The sequence below is a fragment of the Lampetra planeri genome, chromosome 23 (assembly GCF_965212315.1).
Source record: "Lampetra planeri chromosome 23, kcLamPlan1.2.h2, whole genome shotgun sequence".
NCBI classification, from domain to species: Eukaryota; Metazoa; Chordata; class Hyperoartia; order Petromyzontiformes; family Petromyzontidae; genus Lampetra; species Lampetra planeri.
In genome coordinates this window covers 4,743,235-4,769,461 of record NC_136129.1, presented here as the reverse complement: position 1 = coordinate 4,769,461, position 26,227 = coordinate 4,743,235, and the positions used below count along the sequence as shown (strand labels likewise).

The following is a 26,227-nucleotide window of genomic DNA, read 5'->3' as shown; positions in this document are numbered from 1 at the left end:
AAAGGGTCAACAGCGGTTTCCTATGGATGGCCTCGCTGCCACCATAAGAATGCAGAATATCCAATGCTGGCTCTCTGCAGGGCTGCAAATAGGAGATGAACACCAATGTCTCCTTGCTTCTTCAAGTAGGAAAGCACTTTGACTTTTGGAGGAAACCACTTTGACTTTTGTAGTCGTGATGAGCGCATGGCGCTTGCACCGTCGCGGCTCTACGTGCGGTTGACGGAGGGCCGTATCTCTCTGTGGCAACGTTTCCTTTAAAACAAAAACAGCGGAAAACAGAAAAAGACATGGCCATGAATATTTTAGTGCCGTGCTTTCCAGGAAGGTCTATTCTTGTCGTCGCGTGGGTACACACACGTGCCAACGCTGTTTAAAACCTGCTTGAATCGAGGCGTTGTCTGCACTGCAGTTTATCTCCCTCAGAAGCGAGTGGCCGTTATGCACCATTTTATTTTGGCGGAAATTGGGAGCAATAGTGTGTGCGTGAGAATGCATTCAGTGGGCGCTTGGAATGGTGGTGGTGGTCATGATGGCAACGATGTTATTAGTTGTAGTGCCGGTTATTTTGTGACGACGTGTCTGTCCATCTTGCTGTGGTGGCTACGCATGTTGTCTGTAGTACAGAATTTTGGATGCGAGGGTGGGTGGATTACACAGATGTTGTGAATCTCCCTTTCCTCTGGGCGTCGAGGTGCCATGTGCCCTGACTCGCCGTGAGAAGATGGTATAACAAGTGGACTAACCTCAATCTTTTTCCATCTGTGTATGGTGATTGTGTTGCCTTCTCATGCACATAGGTTTTCTCTGGATGCTCTGGTTTCCTGGCAAACTTAGAAATACTCAAAACATTGGTTCAAAACATCTAAAAATTAAAACCCCTCCTGAAAAAGAGTCTTTGGATTTAGTTTGGCTTTTTGTGTTTAATTAATTCTTCTTCTGATATAAATGTAATCTTATGCTCGTGATGCTCTGCATTTTACTGTACGTGTGAGAATTGATTACTTGAAATGCATAGCAATGATGTGCTCATGAAAGGCCGATGTTACATTGAAGAGACTGGATCAAACTAAAATCGTAGAAACCATACGGAAAATTTCGAAAAAATAAAAACGAGGCCACGTGGAAATGTTTGAGCCAGCGCTTCTCCTAGCCGCTTTGGGGTGGTGTGAATCATTACAATCCCAGTGGTGTACTCTGAAAAAAGGCTATTGTGCAAAACATCACCGATTGTGTATTTTTTTTCCTTTTTAATGCCACAAACAACGTTATTGACGAATGCGTTGAGTTTTTTTGTTATTTGTGCCTGTGCATACCACTGCCGATGCAGTATAACTAAATTATTTATTACCATATACATATTGGATCATCTCTACGAGAGGTGTATAGTTGCGCCTCGTTACGGATGGGTGCGATTGACGGACAGAACTTATGGGGAAAAAGCTTTCAACCTTGCTTGGAAAGCATTAAAAACACATTTAACCTGCTCCCCGATCATTTCCCCTATTGTAGGGCAGTGAGCTCAGAGACGCCCATGGTCAGTCTCTAATTTTTAGGGTGTATTGCTCCGGGTGTGGTCCACGTTATTTGCTGTTTTTCCTCATCTTCGGAAAATCTTCTTTGTATTCTGGGTTCTTGAATGACAAACAAAATTACAAAACAATTTACGCCACGTGCTCGATGCGGTGACCTGCTCTCAGACCTCATGGTGCAAGTTCTGGCTGAGGATGGGAAGCTGATGAAGAACGTGACACCCAACAACCTGAGCATGAAGATCTGGAATGCAGACACCAAAGTCTCCCCCAAGTCTCCCTCTAAGGTATGCAGGGTCAGTGCCAGCTGGACAGCTCCCCTATCCGCTAAAATTACATTGTTGCGACCGTGTCCGCACACGTGCAGTTACATAACGGTCCGTATGTAACGTTACGTGTCGTGCAGCCCTTTGTCCGTCCATTGCCGGCTGAGGGCACGGCAAAATGTTTGACCAGACATTGGCCGCGCTGGTCATTGCAGGCTGGTGATGATGGAGAGAGAGTGGCTGGGGGAGCATGCAAGTCCAGGACAACAATAGACGTCGCTGCCTGGCCCTCTGCTATCCGCAATGTAGCCCCCATAGCCTGTGACACGTATGGTGCTCGCCCATCCCAAGTTCTATACAGGCTCTAGCCCAACATTTTATGACCTTGGGCACATTGCGGGTGATGTGGCCGTAGCTCTGTATTCGTCCAGGAGGTTCGGGGGAGTCTGAAGAGCGTTTTTTTTAAGGAAGGTTCTGCACCAGTATGAATGGAGGCTTTCTTTCCGAGAGTAACCTCACTTTTCCCACCTATGTCACCAGCACGCCAACCACCAATACCGTGTTGTAGATGCACAGGCAAAATATCTTTCCATGTGACGACACATCTTCCGGGCCATGCCGTCCTCGTGAATTTTTTCCACGTGCGTTCACGCGCGCACGCCGCCACCACCACCACAACTCAATTGTTTGATCAGCCCCCGTCGGCTTGTCTCCTGCATGTTTGTGCGGCGGTAAAGTCTGATTGAACCTCCCTCTGCCCAACACGGCTTGTCGGACATTCCAGAGTAGCCTTCGTGGCCCAGGCATTCTTGACGGTAAGCGGCTAAAGTTGACGATCGCCCACTCTGCAAACAGATGCAAAGCTTTGAGTCGTCCAAATTAGCGTTTGCCTGTTTGCTCGACCATCATTGCCTGCCTGCTTAGGTTTACTGCTGTCCCCCCTCCAATATTTCTGCTCCGCCCCCACTCCACTGCTGTCAACTTTACCCACCTGACTTTGCCTTCTTATTCTCACCAGCAATCCCCATGCATGCCTTATTCTCACCTGGTCCACCATCAATTGTCTCCTTTACCAACACCGGTCCTTGGAGATTTTGTACGAAAGCTTCTGCGGCCGTCTGGAATGCTCTTCCTTCTGATATTAGGAAACCACTGGAGTTGTTTACTTTTAAATATAGATTGAAAACTATTTTTTTAAAACTGCTTTTTGTGTTTAGTGTGTTGTCCTTCCCCTGCACCTCTGATGAGCAAGGTTGGCCATGAAGTATGCGAAAGAACTTCAACATACATGTATGAATATGGAATGAAACACGCTGAGCCCGCCAATCCAACATAGTTTACAGCTGTACGCAAGTAACAGTTATTGGACAGCAAAATCGATGCGGGAGTATAGAAGTACATTTTAAGTACATTATAATGATGTATTGTACTTTACTGATTATCCTGCCCACAACATAGCTCCACAGCCTCTTACACATGTTATGCACGGTGGTTGTCCATGCAATCACGATCCAGATTCAAATCTGCTTAGCTTCCGATATATGATGAGATCGGGCTCATTTCGAGTACTTTGGTCTTAGGTGACTCTGTACAGGTCTGGCATTAATAATAATCCATAACACGCGCCCCCTGTACCGCATGAGATACGAGGGCCGTAAAAACGAATAGCCTTTCCTTACAAACTGTGGCGTCCGCAAAGAGAGTAATTGAGGTGACACATCCCTGGAGGGTCCTCAAACAGGCAAACATCCTCTCCAGCAGAGAGAATCCCATCCTGTGTGTGCGGCCCGAGGCAAAGTGCAACATAAAACTCTTCAAGCTGCCAATGCTGGCTCACGGCTCCCCTGTCAGTCCTCCCCTTAAGGAGATGTTTGTCTCAATGGGATGTCATCATCAGCAGCAGAAACATGATCAATCGTCTGCTGAATAAAAGGCCTTATGAAGCCACTGCCATTCGTCATGATTCCGCTTTCCAACAATCCACACGTGAGCTGATTTAGAATCTCCATCTCCGCCGAGTTCCCTCCTTTTGCTGCAACTCAATCACGAGTCTCATCAACCGGACATCATTCCTTCGATCGAAGCATCGCCTCCAAACCCACTTTATTTTCTTTACAGCATGTGTGATGCCTTCAACTTACATATTTTCTCAAATCTTTATTCGATTACGTTTCTCTACTTTATATTCTCAAAAAAATTGGTGCGTCCCCCCCCTCCCTTGTCCTGCCACCCTTCATCAACATGGTGAAGTATGGTGAAATAACCCGCATGACCATGTATAACATCGACACAGGCATTTAGCTTGCCAAGCCGCACCTGGCCACCTCTGGAACGTTGAGACGTTCAACAGCGAACGCGTCTACCGCAACGTGTGAGAAACGTCAAGCGAGAGGGCTCTCTGCCTCCCTCCTACTCTCACCGCCGCTTGCTGCGCCCGTTTAGGCCTCCCGCTGTCGCAGCCCGCCGTCCGGGCCACGGCGGTGCTTCGCACATACAGAGAGGGGAGCACGCACACTTGTGTGCTGTTCCCGCAGCGATAGGATCTGACGCTGGCAGGCGCGGGCAGTTTCTGTGGCCAAAAAAACACGAAACAAATGTTGGCGGCGAGTTAGCAGCGTTGGAAAACTTGAAGAAAAACATATCTGCAGATCTTGGTTCTTTCGGTAAAGTCACGTAGAAGGGAAATAATAAAATAATAAAAATATAACATAATAAAATACAAGACCTGTTCTTCACCTGAGGACGGCTGCTTGCGTTGTGGCCGAAACGTCGTGAGAATTATATTTTATTATGTTTTAGTTTTATTATTTTATTATTTCCCTTCTACGTGACATTACCGAAAGAACCAAGAAGATGAATCCCTGCAGTCACGAAAGCTTTAAATCGAAAATTCTGCAGATTTTGCTCTTTTTGGGTATTCCTTCTCGGTGTCTAAGAAGACGCAAATTTAGTTGTGGGTTTTTCTCATTTCTCTTTGGTGAAAACGTCACTTTTTCTATGCCATGCGGGAGCGTGCATCTCGGCTTGAAATTCTTCCCAGGCCTTACCCGGCAAGGAATTTCGAAAATTTTAAAACGTTTAAAATGTCGAGTTTATTTGGACAGCCTGCATAGCGGCCCAGGGGTCAGCACGTACGCAACTCATCCCCTGAAGCACGAAGAGGTAGCTAAGTTCCCAGTTATTTAAATTAAGTACATCAGAATCTTTATTTATCCTGGAGAAATCCAATGAGCTATGAAGCTCTTTCACAGATGTACAGTAGTCTCACAGATGTCCGATAGAGCTGAATTGATTAATGTCGACATTATTTCTATGCAGTGACTCATAGTATTACACGGTTATTCTGTGTGATGTCATTGAACGGTAAAATCACATCTGCTGAAATGTAAGGCCAATTAAGTTACTTATTTTGGGAAGGGAAATTTTAGCTTTCTATTTGCAGCTGGCCCATGCGCTCAATCTCATAATAATGTCAATTCTTCTTAAAAATAGTCTCAAGACTTTTTTCGAGGGCCCTGCATATGGATGTTTGGCCATTGTCTGTTCAGGAGAATTTTGGATATTGGGAGGAAGCTGGAGCACCCGGAGAAAACCCGCGCAAACGATTGCTCGCACGGGTTCACAAACCCTCTTGCTGTACTGCCATCCCTTGAAGCTAACAATGTACAGTAATGGGCTTTTTACCGAAATAATGAGAATGATTCAAATGGGCTTCACTTCTCTTCTCTCGAAATGCAGCCACAAAAATATGAATGTTGTAAATGTCTATTTTTTATCGAGTGGATCTGAATTTTGCCTTAACTTTCGTGACTGCAGGAATTCATATTCTTGGTTCTTTCAGTAAAGTCACGTAGATAGAGAATAAAATAATAAAATAAAAATTTCATTTAAAATAAAAATCAATTGAAAAAAAGCAAAAAAATTGCTAAACAACACAATAAAAAAATTGTTGAATAAAATTTTTATAAAAATTTCTAAATTAATTTAAAATAATAAAAGCAAAAAAACCCACGACGTTTCTATCACAACAGAAGCGGTCTTCATCAGGCGGAGAGAAGTGGTTTTGACTTTCCGTTGGCGGCTGGCAGCCCGGCGCGACATCGCGTGATTGAGGTTATCCTCGCTCCGTCGCAGTGATTTAGCATGTTCGTTATTGCTGCTATTAGACGTGTGTCGACCACGATTGTTTTTTAATAGCACCGCTCAAAAGCTAGCCCCGGGAAATGTCTGCGGATTATTTAAGGTTTTTAATTTGAGTTATATTGCTAATTGTGAAGGTTTTGGGACAATTTGCAGGCGCCGATGATTCAGGAAACCACACGGAACTAACCGAGTTTGTGCCGTACTCTAGATTTTTACTTGTGTGCACTTTAAGATACTTCCGGCACCATCATGGGTGTTGTATTTCTCCCGTCACTGAGGAGCGTGGGTTTTTCTCCAGATAATCTTGCCTTTTTCCCCATGAGCAAAATCACAACATGTGAAGGAATTGGCCTGAAATCCGGAATGGGGCGGATCCTCCTGAAAAGACGAGTTTGTCTCGTGAATTTAGTAAGGCTCCTAGGACAAACAACGGAACTCTTTAATTGTTGCAAGGTTTCGTCGATACGATGCCGCCGCAGTGTTGCTGCGTATGTTCGCACGGGTTTGCTGCGTCGCTGTCATGTGTTTCTAGGTTGTAATGCACGTTGTTCGATGCGATGTTTTATTGTTTTTGTTCTGATTTATGTTTGCTTTGTTGCTGCCCTTTATTTTATTTGTTTAGCTTTCGTCATTTCCGTAACCTCCCCCCCCCCCCTCCCAAAGTCACGCTTTCAAATGAGACAATATACTAATCTCTTGAGTTCTTACCTGGTTAAACAAAATAAACGTGGAACTTGTCCGACGTCTCGCTCCACGTGCTGAGAGGAAAACGTCAGACGTCACGCGTCGTAACCAGAAAACGCTTTCGTCATTTCGGTAACCTCCCCCCCCCCCCCCTCCCAAAGTCACGCTTTCAAATGAGACTATATACTGATCTCTTGAGTTCTTACCTGGTTAAACAAAATAAACGTGGAACTTGTCCGACGTCTCGCTCCACGTGCTGAGAGGAAAACGCCAGACGTCACGCGTCGTAACCAGAAAACGCATCGAAGAGCTATTGTGCTGTCGTCACCAAACTAATCTCACTGTCGGTCCCCTCGAACGATACTATCTTGTTTCCATAGGATGAGAAACTTTATTTGGCTCGATTTGGCCTGATCTTACCCCAGAACTCGAGTTGAAGAACAACTTGAAGTGGTAGAAATAAAGAAATCACAATTTCCATTATTTGCTGAGCTACTCAACTGATCACATGAAATATTTCAGAGTTTGCTGCATATTATTGATCATCCCTCCTCCAGTTTTCATGTGGCTTTCACAACCCCGGGTGCAAATTAAAAAATTCCACATCCAACATCTTTCATTGGCATGTTTGGTGGTGTATTTCTGCTCAACCCACAGGGAATTCTGGCCCACTCAGCTGGTTTGAATACAGTTAAGGATTTAATGAATTAATCTCACTATAACTCACCGAGTATGACTAACAAAATAGATGAGCAAACCAAAACACTTTCATATATCTGGTTTGAATAAAGTTAACGAACGGATGAATGAGTCCTCGGGCAATCACCTGGTTTGAGTAACGCTAATGAATTGCGTTGCAGAGCATCACATTCCAGTGCAACATGCCCCAAGCGGGAGACAAGGAAGGACATTTCTACTTCCGGTGAGTGACTGCCTAACAACCAACAATTCTACACCATACCCGTTGCTGTTGAAACTTTTTAAAACCCATACTTCACCACGATGGGCGGTCCCGGTTGGTGCAAGGGTTTCATTACTTGAGATATTTATTCCCATCATGTTGGGCATTACACCTTCGTGGAATTTTTCACAACAACCGTTTGACCGTGTGGGCATGCGCGCGTGGACCTGTTTTCCATAAGCGGGGAGTGTTCGCGCCGCACTGTTAACCCGGTGGACCCGAGTTCGATTCCCGCTCATGGCCAACATGGGTGACAAATATCCGAACCGGTCATGGACCTCTCCTTGAGTCGACTCAGCCTTTAATGAGTACCTGGTACGATTTGTCAACATTCGTTATTGGGGAGACAAAGGCTGTAGGCCACCCACCCCCTCGTGTGCAGTGCTGGCCTAAATAGATGCTCTAATAGCACTTGCCGCAACAGTCTGTTAAGGCCGTATGGGGGAATCTTTGTCTTCGTCATTTATGTTTTATACAGTACTAGCTTTACTACCCGGCCGCCTTTGTCTCCCCAATGGTGATGTTCACACACCACACCAGTTACTCGTTTGAGGCTGAGTCGACCTAGGGGAGGCCCAGGACCGGTTTAAATAATCATCACCGGTGGTGGCCGTGAGTGGGAATCTAACTCGTGTCACCGGGTTCGTAGCGCAGTGTAGCGCTAACCACTACACTACCGCTCCCCCCACACACACACACACGCAGACACACAGATACAAACACACAGACAGCACGCTAACCACTACACTACCGCTCCCCCCACACACACGTGCGTGCGTCCATAGGTACACATACACGTGCTTGCTGCAGACACGCAACTTCAGGGTGCGTACGGCAGTAAACGACTAAAATAATAAACCAATGCTGCGCGAAGAACGCCTTAGACCTGCAACACATTTGTATTTCACTTTACCCGCGGAGGGTTTGGGGGTGGCGTGACATCAGCAGGCACACTCCGTTACGCTTCCGCATACGGGTCACATGACATGTGACGTCACAGCAGCTCACTTGCCGTGTAAAATATATGCATTATTGCGCCCCCCCCTTCCCCCCATGGTGTACAGTCTGGAAAGTACCCACATGGCAAATTTAAAGTTTGTTGCATGTCAGGGAGTACGCTAAACATTTTGAACAGACAAACATATTCACAAATTTCCCTTTTATATATAGATACAACATAGACCCCCACACTTGCACATGCATGCACACATGCACATTGAGCATTGATCGGTGTGTGTGTGTGCGGACCGGTCTCTCGCAGGAATAAAGTTCTGCCGGAAGTCACTGGGATGTACAACATTGAGTTCATATACACCCACGATAAGACAATGCTGAAGGGAATGCTGGTGAGTGGCAGTCTAACACCAGATGTGCATCTCTATACAGCAGCAGACTGTAATGCTGCAAAGTAGGCATGTGATGAGTCTCTCCCCCTTGCGATTTGACGAATTTCCGTGGCTCTTGGTCGTGATTTGTTTGGACAATTGAGAATTTGTTTTCATTTGTGGGGAATTTAGCAGCTTCTAGTGACAGTAGAGGTCATGTGAACCCATTACTTACAAGGTATATGATTCTGAAACGGTCCATTCTCCAACGCTCGATGGGGCAGAACCGAAGCGCAGTGGTTTGCACAATGCTCTACGAAACACCAGCGGCCTGAGATTGATTTTCCCTACCACCTTCGCCAATCCATTTTGACCAAGCGTATATTATAAATCATGATTCGATTAATTGTTTTGTTTGGATGAGGAGGCCTTCATCCAGCAGTGGATTAACAAAGGGCTGTAAGTGGTAGGGAATCAAGTCTGTGTGCTAACATGTGTTACCGCACGCCCATCTCGTCGTAGCTTTGTGATGTTTGTAATACGTATCGATTTCAACCAGTGAATCATCCCACTGGGGATAATGGTCGAAAATAAGTACCACTTTGTGGGGACGTCAACAACAGTTTACCTACGGTTAGACGAACCCCCACCATCGGAATGTGGAATTTCCACCACTGACTTATGGCTGTAATATTCTTAGGTTTTTTCGGTAAAGTCACGTAGGTAAAAAATTTAAATTAATAAAAGTAAAATAAAAATAAAATAAAATCACGACGTTTTGGAGGCAACACAAGCTTCCGTCTTCAGGTGGAATAGTCACAGCACGATAGCAGTATCAAGTGAGAGAAATTCCAAGAACACAGTATTTGTATATATACTGGTTGAGGGTGGGAGGAGCCAAGGTAGGCCCTGAATATTATTTTTGTGTGACGGAATCTTGTGTTGCCTCCGAAACGTTGTGATTTTATTTTATTTTTATTTTACTTTTATTAATTTTTATTTTTTACCTCCGTGACTTTAGCGAAAAAAACCTAAGAATATGAATCCTTGCTGTCACGAAAGCTTCAAATCTAGAATTATGGCTGTAAACTGCAGATTAGCACCGCCTCAATGCTCATTTGAAAAGTAGGGGGTCCTTAGTTGTGATCTATAAAACAATAGAGGAACAAGGGAAAGGAAAACAATTTACCCGTAAAAGCAAAGTTTTTCACTATAAATCCTTTATATGCGTGGCGGCTAGAGTTGTCCTCTGGCTTGAGATGGCTGCCACCTATGGGTCAGATGATTGTCTGCCACCATTAAGCAATTGGTAATTAAATATTTATTTATTTTCTCCTAAACAGTGTAAAATTTTGGAAAAACATTTTCACGAAAATTAATTGTCACGCACAACGAGTCTGTGTGCAAAATGTCAGCTCGATTGGATCCACGGGAAGTGGGTTAAAAAACGACCGAAAGATTTGCACGGTCGTAAACAAGCAAGCAAGCAAGTGAACTTAATATAAAGGATTTAAAAAGAGAGAAATTGGCAGAGATGGAAAAGAGACTTGCAAAGTGAGGGGCTGTGAAGACAATGTAACCGTAATTTGACAAACATCCCAATGCTCAAAAATTACCAGCAAATCACTCGATTTGGAATCACACACACACACACAGCAGCAGCATCGCCCCCCTGCTGCGAAAACTTGGCAGGACTTTCCTGAAAAAGTGTCTCGAGACTCGGCAAAGCTTTTCCGGGTGAAACAAGCGCGGGCAGATAATTGTTTTTTTACCCTTCTATCTGGCAACAAAACTGACACCTTTTTACAAGGAGTCATGTTTGCATAGACCGTCTATTCAAACATGACTCCTTGTAAAAAGGTGTCAGTTTTGTTGCCAGATAGAAGGGTAAAAAACCAATTATCATATTTTTACTGGCAAATGAGGTTCCCATAGTGTAAGCGTGGTCAGGCCAGCCAGACAGGGCACTTGCGTTCCTTGACCGCGTCCCGCTCTCTCTTGGCCACGCGCGTGCCCAATTCAGGTCACGCTGGAGGTGAAGCCGGGGCCGCCCGAGCGACTGCAGCCGGACGTGACACCGGCCACGCTCACCGTGTCCAACTCGCGCTCGCTCGACAGCCGCACGCTCCTGCGCGCCGTCACGCTGCGGCTCACGGTGAGCGTCCCGGCGCTTCCTGCGTTCTCGTGGCACCCACCGGCAGGCCGGTGTGGCTCATACCCATTAGGGCGTCCACCCAGCAAACCATTCCCGGTGGTTATTGGCTCGATCAGGAGTCAGCAACAGAAGTAGCAAAAAGAGCTTGTCTTCTTGGTTCTTTCGGTAAAGTCACGTAGAAGGGAAATAATAAAATAATAAAAATAAACCATAATAAAATAATTCTCACGACGTTTCAGCCACAACGCAAGCAACCGTCCTCAGGTGAAGAACAGGTCTGTCGGGGAGACAGCGTCTGAATGAAACACCACCACGCTTGGAGCGTATATTTAAGCTGGGTTGGAAGGGGGGAAGGGCGCCTTGACGAAACGTCGTGAGAATTATTTTATTATGTTTTATTTTTATTCTTTTATTATTTCCCTTCTACGTGACTTTACCGAAAGAACCAAGAAGATGAATCCCTGCAGTCACGAAAGCTTTAAATCGAAAAAGAGCTTGCTTTTTTTTATTCGGTACAAAACTCTATGCATGTGAATAAATACATGCATTCCGTCATGAAGCAGTCGGTAAAGAGGCTCGGATTGTGGACCCCTGGGCTACATTACAGATGCACTGCGGCCCAGTATCTGCTCATCCTACCAGTTATCTAAGAGAGCGAATGGAGGTCGCTTTGGCTAACATCTCAATGCAGGGGAACAGCCCCACTCTGAAAGTTGGGCGTATCCTACTAGCGAATGGTTCTTGGTGGTTATTAATTAGATCACAGATAGAAGCCGCAAAGTGCTTGGATGGGCGACCGTCATGCACAACTGCTGGGCCTGTTTAGTGGACTGCAGACGGCAGTGCGGTAAATCCATTGGTCTATTGTACTTCTATGCTCCCACACGCTGTTGACCCTACCTTCGCCAACCAGCAGTGGATTAAGAAAGGGGACATCACCCGTGTGCGATAACACGGCATGTCGCGTCGCAGGACCAGTTTGGGAACCCGACCGGTTGCGACTTGGACGGAGAGGTGGAGGTGACCATCGAGGGGAGTGAGGAGAAGACGGAGGAGAAGACAGAGGGGGAAGAGCGGCCGCTCTTCATTGGACATAAACCCTCGGTCCAAGTCCCACTCACCGCCGGCGTCGCCAAAATTCAGGTGAGCGGCAGAGGTGTGGCACCTTCCGATTAGCACGGTTTGCTACGTATGGTGTGAAAGAAGTTCTACATGCACACATGGCCGAGCGGCTCCAAGGTAAGTGCCAAGTCGCCACCGCTGAGCACTGTAAGCTCAATGGCAGGTTTGAGCCGCCTGTGATGAAACCTGGTTTTAATTTGTCGTGAGTTGATGGTCTCAGCCTGGTTAACAGTGATTACACGAATAAATTGTGTTAAAATAAATTCTGCAATTAATTTGGCTACGTTCCAGCTCTTAGAGTTAACAGTATGGCGTGGGAGAGGCCTTCATCCAGTGCTGTTTGTGGCAGGGTGGGTGAAATATAGCTGCCCCCTACTATGTGAACCAGAGCTAAATATAAGGGATCTTACGAGGAAGCTCGGTAATAAGACCAAGGGATTGTACTGCTGTGCGAGAGATACACATCGATTCTCCGTCTCATAGCAGCATGGCTCTTAGAGCACAGTCGTGATAACATTTTCAGAAAGTATTTTTTAAAAACCTGCATGAATAAATATAGAATAGACACTGGGCATGGTATTGTTTTTTCTGTTGGAGATGGCTGGACAGTACAGAGGCCAATATTGCGTCACAGCACAGAGCTGTCAACACCAAGATTCTGGATTCAAATCTGCATTTCTCTTGTGTTTAAAATGAATGCTTGACTTCATGTGGAAGGAAGCCGGAGTACACGGAGAGAAAACCCACCACCCATACGAGGGGGTGACACTCAAAACTTCGCACGGATGAATTTCTTAATATAGTCTTTTACAGCTACCCTCTTCGCCATGCGTGGTCATTTCTCATGCAAGTCCTAACCAGACTCAACTCCGCTTAGCTTCAGAGATCGAATGCCATTGGACCTGACTTCCGGATTTGCGTGGTGATTTACGATGCTCTCTCTGCCGATCGATCCAGGACACCTGTGAAAACGAATGTAGTCCGTATCACAGTGTTGTTCCTGGCCAAATATTCTCATTAAATTAATATTACCAAGGCTCACCGCTGTGCGCGGCAGAACGGATGTCAAGGACCATGGGGGAATCATTCTCGAACGTGGGCATCTTTGTGTGCCAGGGCCGGTAGCTCAAATAGTGAGTTTGAAATTACCCGCAACTCGGTCGTAAAATAAAACACGTCCCGACTAGGGTTTCCCAGACCCCTCCCCCCTCTCTTTCCAAACAAATCACGACTCGCACCTGGTTAAATAAAGGACATTGAATTTAATTAATGCACACACACACACACGTGCATGCGCACGAAACAGAAATACTGCTCGTGGCTACACCAAATCCTCCGTGACTAATCTTCGTAGACAGCCACTAATTTTTAGGTGCTTTTATGCCACTTAGGGTGTTGGCTTGTGCTCATAATTCTGACAGAAATGTAGCATGTCGTTAAGCTTTACGAGCCGTCGTTAAGCGGACTTTAACGAGCGAGCGTGCCGATCGGCCCTGTTCCTGCTGCTTCTGCAGCCGCCATCGTGGTGGCCTGCACTATTGCGGTGTGTGCACTGCGGCTGACGCTGTGCGGTGGTGTACATCCCCCTTTCGCGTCCACACCGGGAGGATCCCGTGCTAGCGACATGACGATGGGCAACTGAACAGAGAGAGGACGCGCACAGTGTTGTCAGCTGTGCACATATACACTTGAATACAATGACAAAGATCCTCGCGTAGCCTAAACAGACTTGGGGGCAAGTGCTGTTATTCAGCACCTACAAAAGCCTCCACGGCACACAAGGGGGTGGGTGGCTAGCATCATGCCTGGCCGCCTTTGTCCACAGTGGTGATGTTTACACACTACGGCAGGTACTTATTTGAGGCCGAGTCAACCTAGGGGAATGCCCAGGACCAGTTGAAATTATCGTCATTGGTGTTGTTACGTAGCGCAGTGCTCGTGAGTGCTGCACCACCACTCCCCACACATGAACACACACGCACATATATATTTACACGAGCATATACAGTGTACACAATCGTGTGTACACAAAGATAAGCACTTAAACATTCACACATGAACATTCATATATGTGCACACGAACGTACACACACGTGAATATATGCGCACATGCACATACTCGCACATACACAAAGTTCCTCCTTTTCATTCTCATAAGCGATTGGGGCAGACTCGCATGCATTGTGCGCGTGTGTCAAATACACACACGTCCACATACACGCACAAAGGCACAGCTCTCCCTGTTTATCCTCACAGAATATTGGGACAGACCCACGCACATTCACACAGCGCACATGCTCGCGCACGCAATGCGACTCGCTGCTCCGGTTCATCAGCTGTGCAGATGAGTGAGTGGATTGCTCTGTGCCTTCCTCGCGGAACAGAGTCCCGCCGAGTTGGGGCTCGGCCGAATCCCGAGAAGAAAAAAGCGAATCCGCACGAGCGATGTTGTATTGTTTTCCTCGTTTCGTCAGAGGCCGGCGCCGAGACGGTTAAACTGGGCCACGCTTGGGGAACACGCTTTCATCTCGGGTTGCTGCGCCGATTCGCAGCCTAGCGTCTAGGCGGTGTCGGCCCAGTGCGTCTCAGACGAATGTAGCAAGCGGCCTTATCTCCCCTGAGCCCCACTCCCTCAGTAGAGAGGACAATAATTCACCCCCCCCCCACCCCGTGAAGATTATGGGGTCGTAATTCGTTTCAACAATCAGTTGCTTTTTTCTGTTTTTGTTTGCAGTGTTTTTATTCACTCCATGAGCCTAAGTGTAACATTAACATGTCACATGCATATAATAATAATATACATAATAATTTACAGTCTTTCGTCAGTCAACTGCTGGATGAAGCCCTCGCCATTCCACTTTGGTCATTGGAGGTTGTTTGACCAAATTTCACCTTGCGACTCAACGGCGTGGGTTTAAGAAGCGACAGAATACCAGGACCAGTTTATACTGGTAGGAACCTCTTGGTTACACCAGCCCACAGGGGATTATTGTGTCCGTCCGTCGTGCATCCAAAAATGGGAGGGGTGGGGCTGGGTGGAGAATGGAGGGTGGGGAGGGGCAGGGTGGGGAGGGGCTGGGAGGGGAGGGGAGGGGTGGGAGGGGTGGGGCTGGGTTGGGTGGGGCTGGTCACCCCGTGATGCCCTTATAAAACTCAACGTTTAACCTACTCACGCCGGCTTGTGCCCGCCCTCACAGTCGGCCATATTTGCGGAATACACCACGCCGCCGTTGACCCTGGCCATTGACCGATCAACCCAACGTTCCTACCAGCTCCCTCCGCAGGAATGTGTTGTATCGCTCGCCGCTGATCTTAGACGTGGAGGCTGGGAATCGAAACCTAGGTCGCCGGGTTCATGGGCCAGTGTACTAACCACTGCACCACTCTCCACCATTGCAGATGTTGTTATCCTCGATGTTTATGTCAAAGTCAAGGTGTCACTTTACTCAAATGAGCAGTGATGATCCCAAGGCAGTGGTAAAAATTCCACGTTTCCTTTGACTTTGGGCCAGATGGCAGAGCCAACTAGAATGATGGTATGTGGTACTATAATTGAAAGGAAAAAAAACCCCTCACATACGCACACTCGTACGATATATATTCACGTTAATATTTATTCCCCTATTAAAGACGCGCGAGCATGAAGTATGCATACAAGTGGTCGTTCCGTTCTGTAAGTAGGTGCTCGAGTAAAAAAACAAAAGTGCTGCTCGGAGCTTGTTATCAATGCCGATCAGAAAACAAAAACCAACACGGCCCCAAGACACAATGCACAGCAGCCAAGGCGTTGCACGGGCAGTGTCACTCTTGACAAATTACTTCCCGAGTGCTTTGTGAGCCAGCGGTCGAGCATTTGGCAGTGGTGGCGATGGTGATGCTGGTGGTTGTCGTGGCGGTGGTGATTGTGGTATTCGGGTTCGTGGTGACGGTGTTTGTGGTTTTTGTTGTTGTTCACAGCCACGGCAATGTCACCCGACTGTGAACGGATTGCTCGAAGCTGCCAGACTGTGATATTTTCTTCACAATCGGCTGTTGTGAAATGTGATTCAGAAAAAAAACTACTTTTTGAACAACGTCTGTTCTTTTTTGGACCCCGCTGTAGCAATCGGGCGCTTTTGGGCCCTTCGGCTCCAGAGTTTTTTTGGCGGTGTTTACCCCCCAAAAATCTGGCAGCCCTGCCTGCGTCATGCCGCAGGAGCAGCAACATTTCTTAACGCTCCATCGGAACGTCCCGATTTAACCCAAATGTCATCCGCTCGGTGCCGAAGCCAGGGCTCCCGAGGGGGGCCTCCGACGCTGGCCCTGTGTGCACGCGGGTGATTGCGATCACGTCTTGTTGATGTCGTGTTGTTATTATGGCCTTTGGCCATGGGTCATTTTCAGATTAAGGTTTTGGGCAGTGACATTGGCTGGCACACAGTGACCTACCCCTGCCGTGTAGTAACGTTGGGTCTTTAATAAGTGTGTAATACGTTTGTAGCTTTTTTTTTTTGTGGCCGAAACGTCGTGAGAATTGTTTCATTTTATTATGTTTTATTTTTATTATTTTATTACTTCCCTTCTACGTGACTTTACCGAAAAAAAACCAAGAAGACGTTTGTAGCTATCATCTCACTCGACTCCCCTCCCCTCCACTGTCTCCTACCTCTCCTCCACTGTCTCCTACCTCTCCTCTCATCTCTTTATGCTCCCCATAACACTCTTCTCATCTTTCTCTACTCTCCTTAGTGCACTCTCTGCTCCAGCAACCAAAGCTTTCTATCCATGCCCTCGATCAACCTTTTACTCAGTAGGAGGGCTACTAATTATCTTCTGCTACCTCCAGAGTCTGGAATTATTTTTCCCCAGCCAGGTGGTGGTGATGATGAGCTATGTACAAACGGCCTAGGTTAAAAAAATGTGGCTGAAACCCTGTTCTAATCTTCGTGGGGTTTTAGAAATGTCTAAACTCTCTTCCAATTACTTTTTTTTGTTGACAGTTGGAATTAATTTTGTAAATTTTTTAAAGCCCTTGTGGGGGAGTTGGTGTGGGTGGCAGGACAGAGAGACTTAAACCATGACATTTCACACGCATTGTTAACTACCTCGCTTGGTATACAGGAGGTTGTGTATATTTGGAGTATGCATGTTATCCCCTGTTGTTGCGTGGATTTTTCTCCGGGTCCTCCGGTTTTTCCCTCCACATTTAGAAACGTGTTCAAATTGTCTGCCTGCTATAAATTTCCACATGATAAGCCACTTCGAGCTATTATTTGTGGCCAGGTCGCTTCTGAAGAAGAGCTCTTTTGCTCAGTGGGCCTTAATTGGTGAAAAAAATAATAGTTTAGATTGACGAACAGGTGCCCTTTAGTTATAATGAGTGAAGAGCGCGTAGAGGGCAGTGGTCTCTCTATTAAATGAGACATGGGTTGCATGAGCTCCTCAACCCCGCCCAATGAAGACAGCGCTCGGTTACTGCTGTGTCTCGGGGCAGCCGAGGCTGCGCAGGGAAAATGCGAACCACGATGACCCACATACTAATCCACGCCTCGCTGGAAAGCGAAAATGGCCCGCGGAGTGAAAGTGGGATTGTTAACGGTGCCGGGCTCTGGATGGGAGGGAGGGATGGTGCGCACGCATTTTTAGTTGATGAAGACGCGTGCTCTTAGATGTAGACAGTCACGAGTCGAATGCTACGGAGCTGTTTGATGTGGATAATTGAATTCCCAGTGTTTGGCATGTGCAAATGTCACGTGACCGGGCGTGTGTGTGTGTGTATTCACAGGCTTTTAAGTTTGTGTATACGTGTGTGTATGTGGACAGGCCACTGCTTGAGTAGCGGTCCTGTGGTTAGCGTACTGCACTCCTATCCAAGCGATCTGGATTCGATTCCTTGCCACAGCTAGCATCAGTGGTGGTCCTAGCCCTAGGTCAACTTGACTTTCAACGAGTAACTGGTGCAGTGTGTAATGATCATTAATTGGCCGGGCGCGGTGCTGGCCACCACAAATACTCATGCCATGTCGGCAGCCTTCATAGGTGATCGTTAACTCTACTTTCCCAAACAGCTTTTGGACAGGCCACCCCAAAAGAAGTGGTGGTGCAGTGGTTAGCACACTGCTCTTGCATCCTATCCCATCGACCTGGGTTTGAATCCTGACTACAGACAATATAAGGGGCGAGTGGTTATGAAATTGCCCGCGTCTTCACAACCGATTCCGACTTAAATGTGTATGTAACTGGTTGTCGTATATAAACATTAGAAACTGGATGGGAGTGGTGTGGGCCACGCTATCCCCTCGGGTGCTATAGCAGCCTGAAGCACTTGCCTCAACCACCTGTATGACTGCATGGCTGTTTGTGTTGTGTGTGTCAACTGTTGTATATGCAGGTGTGTTGTTATATTTGTGTGTGCATGCGATATTGTGTGTGTGTGGATTGTGTGGTCGTGTGCGTGTGTGAGTGTGTTGGGCAGAGCACCATGCGTGCACGTGCATTTGCGTAAGTGTGCCCGTGCGTGTGTCTCATTCCGTCCGTGTGTCAGTGTGCTCGACTTGCTAAGTTCATCTTTGTTTCTTTAGCTCGTGTTCGTGTGTTTGTATGGATGTGTGCGCATGCATGTTTTCAATTTTTGCAGTTCAGATTCGTTTTTTTAGCTCCTAATCATTTGCGTCCTGTGCAAGTTTGTGTGTGTGTGAATGCATAAGTGCGTGCGTACATTCAGCTTACTTACGTTCATATTCATTTATTTAGTTCATCTTCATAATTGCGTCCCGTGCAAGTCCTCGTTCATGCATGTGTGCGTCAGTCTTTATTTTTGTGTGTGTGAGAATGTGGGGAGTGGGAGTGAACCCGGCAATACGGGTTCGATTCCCGCTCACAGTCAACACCAGTGACGATTATTCGAATCGGTCCTGGGTCTCCCCTAGGTCGACTCAGCCTTAGATGAGTATGGTGCCTTACCGGCCGCCATCGGTACTCGCTAACAACACTTGCCCCAACAGTCTGTTAAGGCTATACGGGGTTCTTTGTCTTTGATCTTCGTGTGAGAATGAATGCTCGTGAGTGTGAATGTTTGCGTGTGCGCGTGTGTGTGCCTGCGTGCCACTGCAGCTGCACTAGTTGTTAGGAAATTCCAAGTGCAGATGGGCGTGCGGTGAGTACGTCCAGCCGCGCGCAGTTTTGTGGATCGAATCCAAAAGTGCCCCACAACTTGTGTGTGTGTTTTTTTTAATCTCCTCGCTTATTTCCTGACCATGCAATGGAGTAATCACATTTACTCTGCCATATTGGTTCCGGGGGGTTTTTCAGAGAAAGCTAAAGGGAAACTATAAATACAGCCGCGCTTGCGTGTGCGCTCTTAAATTAAGACAGAAACAATGAGCCCCCGCCTACCCAGACCTGCTCGCTCACTCGCTTGCACACACACAGCAACGGGCATGGCGTTTCCCCCCGAATGTGGACTCTAAATGGAAAAATAATATGGATTTATTTGCCTGCACTCGGTTAAGCAAAAGTGGAAGAGGCTGGGTGATTTAGAGGGTGCGTGCCTATGTCAGGGCATTGAGCCAGCACCTTTAGAGGTGACCTGGGTTCAAGCCCTCGGCTGTGATGTCTCAGGAGGCTGATGCTGATTGGTCGTCAGAACACAAAGTCAGTACTTCCAAAGACCTTGGTTGGAGCCCCATGAGCGGCTGTTTTTTTTGTGTGTGTGTCCAATCACGGAGCATTTTTGTATTTTTTTCATGCTTCTTTGTTTTGCAATCTACAATCAGGGCGAGTTTTCCCATCTGGGATGACATGGCCTAAGTGTATCGTTACAGTCGCCAACTCTTTCAAGCAATGACGTCCACAATGCAATTACAATACAATTTAGATTTTTGTTAAGCTTCTAAATACGACCGCATTTGCAACATGCTCTTCAAAAACAGGCATTTTTTGTTCTTTATAGGGAGAGAGGGGGAGGCAATCAGTCATAGGCAGAGGATGAAAGGGAAGCTCACGAGCCTGCGCTTGAACAGGGGCAGGCACTGGCGGAACCAGTGTCGGGGTGGGGTGGCACGTGCCCCCCCAATGATCCGATCGAAATTAATCGGCATTTTGCGACTGCCACTGTGTAGCATATTATTACGTGCCAGGGACTCTATGAGATGATAGGACAATAATCTGAATCCATAATTGGCAATAAGTAACGGCAAAGCGGTTATAAGTGACTCACAGAATTGTGCGCAGTTGCATATACAGTGCACGACTTCCCTGAAGGCATTCACCTTCAGCGAGCGTGATGCCGATCACACACGGTTCGAATTCGACCCTCGATCGATGGCTCCGCCATCGCCGCACACGCGTCGAATAAAAAGCAAGGGACAAGTCCTTGCCTACTAACAACTCCGATCATTTTTCATTGCTGGAGGGGTTGCCCCCCCTACCTGAAAATCCTGGCTCCGCCATTGGGGGCAGGCAGTCGACAGCACGGATGTATTGATTCATAAATCTCCATCTGTTCTTATGCTCGCGATCGATTAAAATCCATTCTTACATTTGGTACGGCACGTGTTGAACTGCGCGCATGAAACTCAATGAAATCCGCATTCATTGTTCACGTCATGATGGGTTTACATGACCCCCTGCCGCTGCCACCACAGCCGCCACCGCATTCACCGCAATGGGGGGAAAAACGTTCCTTGACTATTGGTTCGAATCGCCACCTATGGTTTACGACCCATGAATCATGACGGTTCATTCAATCTCAAATGATCACTAGCCCCCAGTCCCTTGACATCCACTACCCGGCTGATGGCTCACTTAGCCGTCGCGTTTAACCGCACACACGGGCCGCGAGGCTGCTGCTCGGGAGCCGGAAACGTTGTTCCGCTTCGCTTGAGCCATGTCAGTGCGGGTAGTCCACGCGCCGCTTGTGCCCGTCCATCCCCCTCCCGTGGTGCCCCGGCCTAATGACGAGGTGGTTGAGGGGCGCCGTGCTGGCGGCTCTGCTCGTGACCTCCTCTCCCCGCCCGGTTCTCAGCCTCGCGAATCAGCTGTTTGCGGTTGAAGCTGTGAAAGTCCTGCGATGCTCCGAATCCATCGCCATGTCTTCCTCCTGCGCCCTCTTCTTTTTTTTTAATCCTTTATATTAAGTTCACTTGCTTGCTTGCTTGCGCGCTTACGACTGTGCAAATCTTTCGGTCGTTTTTTAACCCACTTCTCGTGATCCAATCGAGCTGACATTTTGCACACAGACTCGTTGTGCGTGACAATTTATTTTCTTGAAATTTTTTTCCAAAATTTTACACTTTTTAGGAAAAAATAAATTATATTTCATTACCAATTGCTTAATGGTGGCAGGCAATCATCTGACCCATAGGTGGCAGCCATCTCAAGCCAGAGGACGAGAGGACTCTAGCCGCCACGCATATAAAGGATTTATAGTGAAAAACTTTGTTTTTACGGGTTAATTTTTTTTCAAGTCCCGTGACAATCGGTGGATCAGGCCGGAGTCCATGTCTTGGAGATTCGCCAAGCGGAATCGCTTGGAGTCGAGTTTGTCTTTGCTGCAAGCAAGCAGTTGCAAAAATGTTCGCATCTAAGCGAATTCGGTTGCATGCAACTAAGTTGCGCGACCGATCGCCCTGGTGTGGACCCAGATTTATCCGCTGGCTTTCGGATGGTTCGCTGAATCTGTTGATGTGACCAAAGAACTGCGGTTTTGTTTAATGGTGGATATTAAGTCGTTCTTTCTGTCCCGGTTGGTCAGTAATTGCGATTGTCCGAGTTCGTTGGTTGCGTGCGCTGTCCGTTAGATCTGTGGTAACTTCCAAAAGTCTTTAATATCACAACCAGGTCAGGGAAAAGTCATGCATACACGTGGTTTATGTGACGCTTTCCAATATGCGTTTGTCTTTTGAAGTATTTAATTAACAGCATGATAGCTGATGGGAAGCTGTGAAGACGGGCATGCTTGCAAATTTGAAAATGCAATGCTCCTTTTTGCTTTGGTTTGTGCCTCCCAGTATTTTGCAACCTCTTGGTCAATTTGACCGATAGATTTTATGTTTTTTTATTGGGTAAATCCCTAAAGGTAACACAATGTTCTCCTAAAGTTTGGACAAATTATATGGTGATGCTGCTGCTGCTGCGTTGGACAAGGACAGTTTAGAAAAAAATCTCAACGTTTGTGTCAACACCACTGCCTTAAAAGAAAGAAAATAGGCAAAGTTTTGGGCAATTTCCTTTCTAAATAGCACATGTGTACTAAATGTTATTTACTTTTAAGGCAGTGCTATTGACATGTTTTGTGTTATTATTCTGGAGTTTGGTTCATATTGGATCGGATTTACGAGAACTACAGTGCCTACCAGAATATGAATGGGCAAACTGAGTTAACTCGTGAATGCTTTCAACCTTAGTTTGAAATTGGTAAAAAGAATGGGGGCCACTTGCGTTCTGAACAAATTCCACAGCAAAGTTCACCGCGTCTGTAATGTGGAGGAAGCACTGGTGACTTGACAATCGCACGTCCTGCGATGGCGATTGACTGTCGCGGAAAGATTCCTCCCGTCGCCGGGAATCTCCCAAAACCGTTTGAAATGACCAACGCTCACCCGAAAGTGACCTGGACGTGACCTAAAATGTGCGAAAGTGACTTCTGGTGAACTGGAAGGGACTTGAAATGCCAGTGGGGAAGGCCGGCGGGGGGTGCTTGGGTGTCAATTGCTTAGGGACCCTGAACACCGGGAAACACGGCGCCGGCTGAGATTTGCGGCCGGAAGCGTGCTTTCTTGCTGCGCTGCAAAGTGGAGAGGTGTGGAGCACGTGGAAATGGCGGAGTTGACGGGTGGTTGCACACGCAGTGGGGAGGCGCCTGCTGAAAGCGAAAGTTATTTAGAAACATTATTTATTTATTTTTCACAGACGCCCAATAGTGCTTCCTCTCTTCATGTTCGTCAAGTCGTCGTCACTGCTGGTGACTCGTTCCACCCTTGGTAGTTGTACTGCACTTCTTATTTTGTATGACGGGAGAAGCTTCCAATGGGACGTCTAGTTTGGCGATCCACTCGGTGGCTTCCTGACTTGCTAAGTCGATAAATGAAGCACAGATCTGAGTGGGTAGGTTAATGCGATACGTTCCACGCTCTGGGACTTGGAGGTCACATCACCCATCTTCCCCTTGTGAAGCAGGTGGCCGCATCCCCCTTGTCCTGTGCGAATTTGGTTGAGTGCTGTCCACTGTCTTCAAGGGAGGTCGAAGCCAGGGACCTCTGCTTTTCGTTCAGTGGTGAGGTGTTGGTTCTTTATGTTGCATGCGTCCCATGATTCCGTCCGTCTGTACTGCACTCGGGTCTGATAAATTGAAACCAAAGCAGTTTAACACGCAGCCGCTATATCTGCCACTTTCAGGCAAATTCTACTCATAGAATCGTCCGTCTCCCATGACCGGGATGGGAGTCGGATTTAATTACCAACATAATTCAGGAAACCTGCGCAACAAGCAGTCCTATAAAAACAGCTGTGCGCGGCAATGGATATTCGCTTCCAGATGCAAACACAGGCAGCGCGTGTGCATGTCGGTGTTCTTACTCGAATGCGGAGTCCTGAAGCACGAACTTAGATTTGGCCATTTGATTTGTGGCCTCACCAAAATTAATATTACCGCCATATTTACTATTTATGGCGCAGCTCCTGCCACAGACGTCGTAATTCTCTCTGTGGATGTCCTGTTGCCTTGCGGCTGCCAATATCAACAGCAATTGATATGTTTTTCTCACTGCTCCTCAAATCCTGAACTTGCGCGTACATCTCAGTGTGTGTGTGTGCTAGGGTGCACGTGTGTCATGTGTATGTCTATTTCCGAGCATGTCTGGCGCGGTGGGTTGAGTGCCCAGCTCGCAATCGGGTTACGAGTTCAAATCCCGGTCGAGCGCATCGATCGCCCAGTGGTTGCTAAAACACATGTACCATTTTGTGAGAAGCCAACCAGAGCTGCTGTTTGTACGGATGGTCCTGCTCTCTCCACAGGAATGTGGAAATCCCACTGCTGATGTTTGTGGCAATTGTGTGTTGGGGCAGTGGTGCTGTGGTTAGCTTTGCTGTTCCCTGAAAATTGCTTGAAATGGACATCGGCCCCTCCCGTAGGTTGACTCAACATAAAATGAGCACCCAGTGCATACATAAACATCAGCACTGGAGAGATGAAAGCGGTGTGCTGGCGTTAATATATGCTCGCCAACAGCACCTGCCCTAATAGTCTTATGCAGGCTACATGGAAGGTCTTTGTTTTGCAATGTCTAGTGGGCACGCAAGCACGTGCGTGAATGCCTGCGCAACACGTTTGGTTGTTTCCCTAGCCTGTTTGCACATCCCTCCATAGCCTCGCCCCTCTGCGCCGTCAAAAGACGTTGGGGAAGCGAGCGAGAGGCGTTTTTCCTCTTCCCATGGTCGCATCCACCCATGCCACGTTTGATTTGGCTCTGGCCGTCGCCCCCCTACCCCCTCAACATCTCCTACCCCGTCGCTTCCTCTACCAAAGCCTCCTCTCCCACTACCATCCACCAACCCTTTCCTCCATCCGCTCTTCTCTAAGCTCACAACCACCCGCCCTTCCTCCACACGCCCATAACCCCCCCCCCCATCAATCCTCCCCCCCCCCGCCCCTGTCTTTTTCTTTCTTCACGTCACGCCAATGCCTCTCGCCAAACCAAACGGCGTGGTTGCCAAGCCAAACGTCGGCCGGCGATTGAGACGCACATCGGCGGTCGGCGAGGCCGCCGCGTGGCCCGAGCCGTTTCCCGTGAACAATGATGATCGATTCTCCGCCATCGTGGGGCACAGGCGGCGGCGCGGACGGCTGCTCGCGGCGCCCTGGTTTTGTTTGTGGCAGCGAGGAGCGGATTACGGCGTCGGTGACGACAGTCGGGGGGGGGGGGCGGGGGGGCTGGGATTGAGAATAAAAAAGCAAAAGCCCCGTGATGGCCGTGAGAGCCGCTGCTGCAGCCATAGCTGGTTTATTTTTGTTGATTACAGAGAGATTAAAAGTGAGACGTTTTGGCTGTCGCCTGAATTGTCAGCGTAGCTGGTTTGCGACGGTGCCAGCCTTGTTGCGATTTGCAAGCGCGCAAGTTCAAATCTCACTCTGGGTTCAATTTACTGACCGACATTGTGATCGTTGCCCCTTGTACATGTACAGCGATTTTGTTCGTCCACTGCTGGATGAGGCTCCCCCCCCCCCCCCACCTGCATCTCTTATGCTGTGTGGGTTGTGGGGGTTATTTTGATCATACTTCATGCGGGTTGCTGAAGGCGACGGAGCGTAAATGAGGCCAAGTACAAGTACATTTCAAAAATGGAAATCAGCATGGGTGCAAGGGCGTAGATAGTTTGTTGGAATGTAAGACCGTGAGGGATGATAATGGCTTGGGGGGGGAGGCCTTCATTCAGGTGCGAGATATATCATGGCTGATGATCGTCATAATCATTGTGTTGCAGCCCCAATAGGCTTGTGTAGCGAGTCTACCGGGCGCCGTTAACGGCGAGCGGCAATGCCTACAAACCGTGGGGCGTCCGTTGAAAACAAATTGAATTGGCATGGCAGAGAGGCTTGTTAAGCAAGCGCACATCCTCTGTGGCTGTGGGGGACGTGAGCAGCTTTATGTCTGTGTGTCTAAGCTGTGAACATGATTGATTGGTTAATAAAACCGCGCCCCCCCCGACCACCCCCACCTTTGTCACCTCTCCAGGTGCACTCACAGTCAGGATGCAGGTTCAATTCCCAGTCGGGGGTCGACTGCGGTAGTAAAATTGAGTGGTGCCTTCATGTGAAGTAAAAAGTGATCGTCCTGGTTCTTGCCATGGGAATGTGAAATGTTGGCTGCTTAGCTCGGAGCCGATCCATTCCTTATTTAGAGCATGGATCACAAGATTCACATGATTGAAAAGCAGAGGAGAGTCCGTTGAGACTGAGACTGTTTTAACAAGGGAAACCTGCGTTACAAAGGAAATATAACGCGCACACATTTTTTCCCATCCTCTTTCTGCTTCTTGCACTACTCGACTTTGGAATTCCC

At 47.6% G+C, this 26,227-nt stretch overlaps 1 protein-coding gene across 4 annotated transcripts in view; it reads left to right on the top strand.

The window, feature by feature from the left end:
* SMCHD1 (structural maintenance of chromosomes flexible hinge domain containing 1) overlaps positions 1-26,227 on the top strand; it is a 102,758-nt gene that overhangs the window by 54,455 nt on the left and 22,076 nt on the right. For all 4 annotated transcript variants that reach the window (XR_013587260.1, XR_013587261.1, XM_078604837.1 and 1 more), the window contains exons 33-37: positions 1,701-1,819; positions 7,486-7,547; positions 8,848-8,932; positions 10,935-11,066; positions 12,039-12,209. Coding sequence is in view for 2 of the 4 variants with exons in the window: in XM_078604837.1 (XP_078460963.1) it covers positions 1,701-1,819; positions 7,486-7,547; positions 8,848-8,932; positions 10,935-11,066; positions 12,039-12,209 (569 nt within the window). In the remaining 2 variants the exon portion in view is untranslated. The remainder of the gene's footprint in view (positions 1-1,700; positions 1,820-7,485; positions 7,548-8,847; positions 8,933-10,934; positions 11,067-12,038; positions 12,210-26,227) is intronic.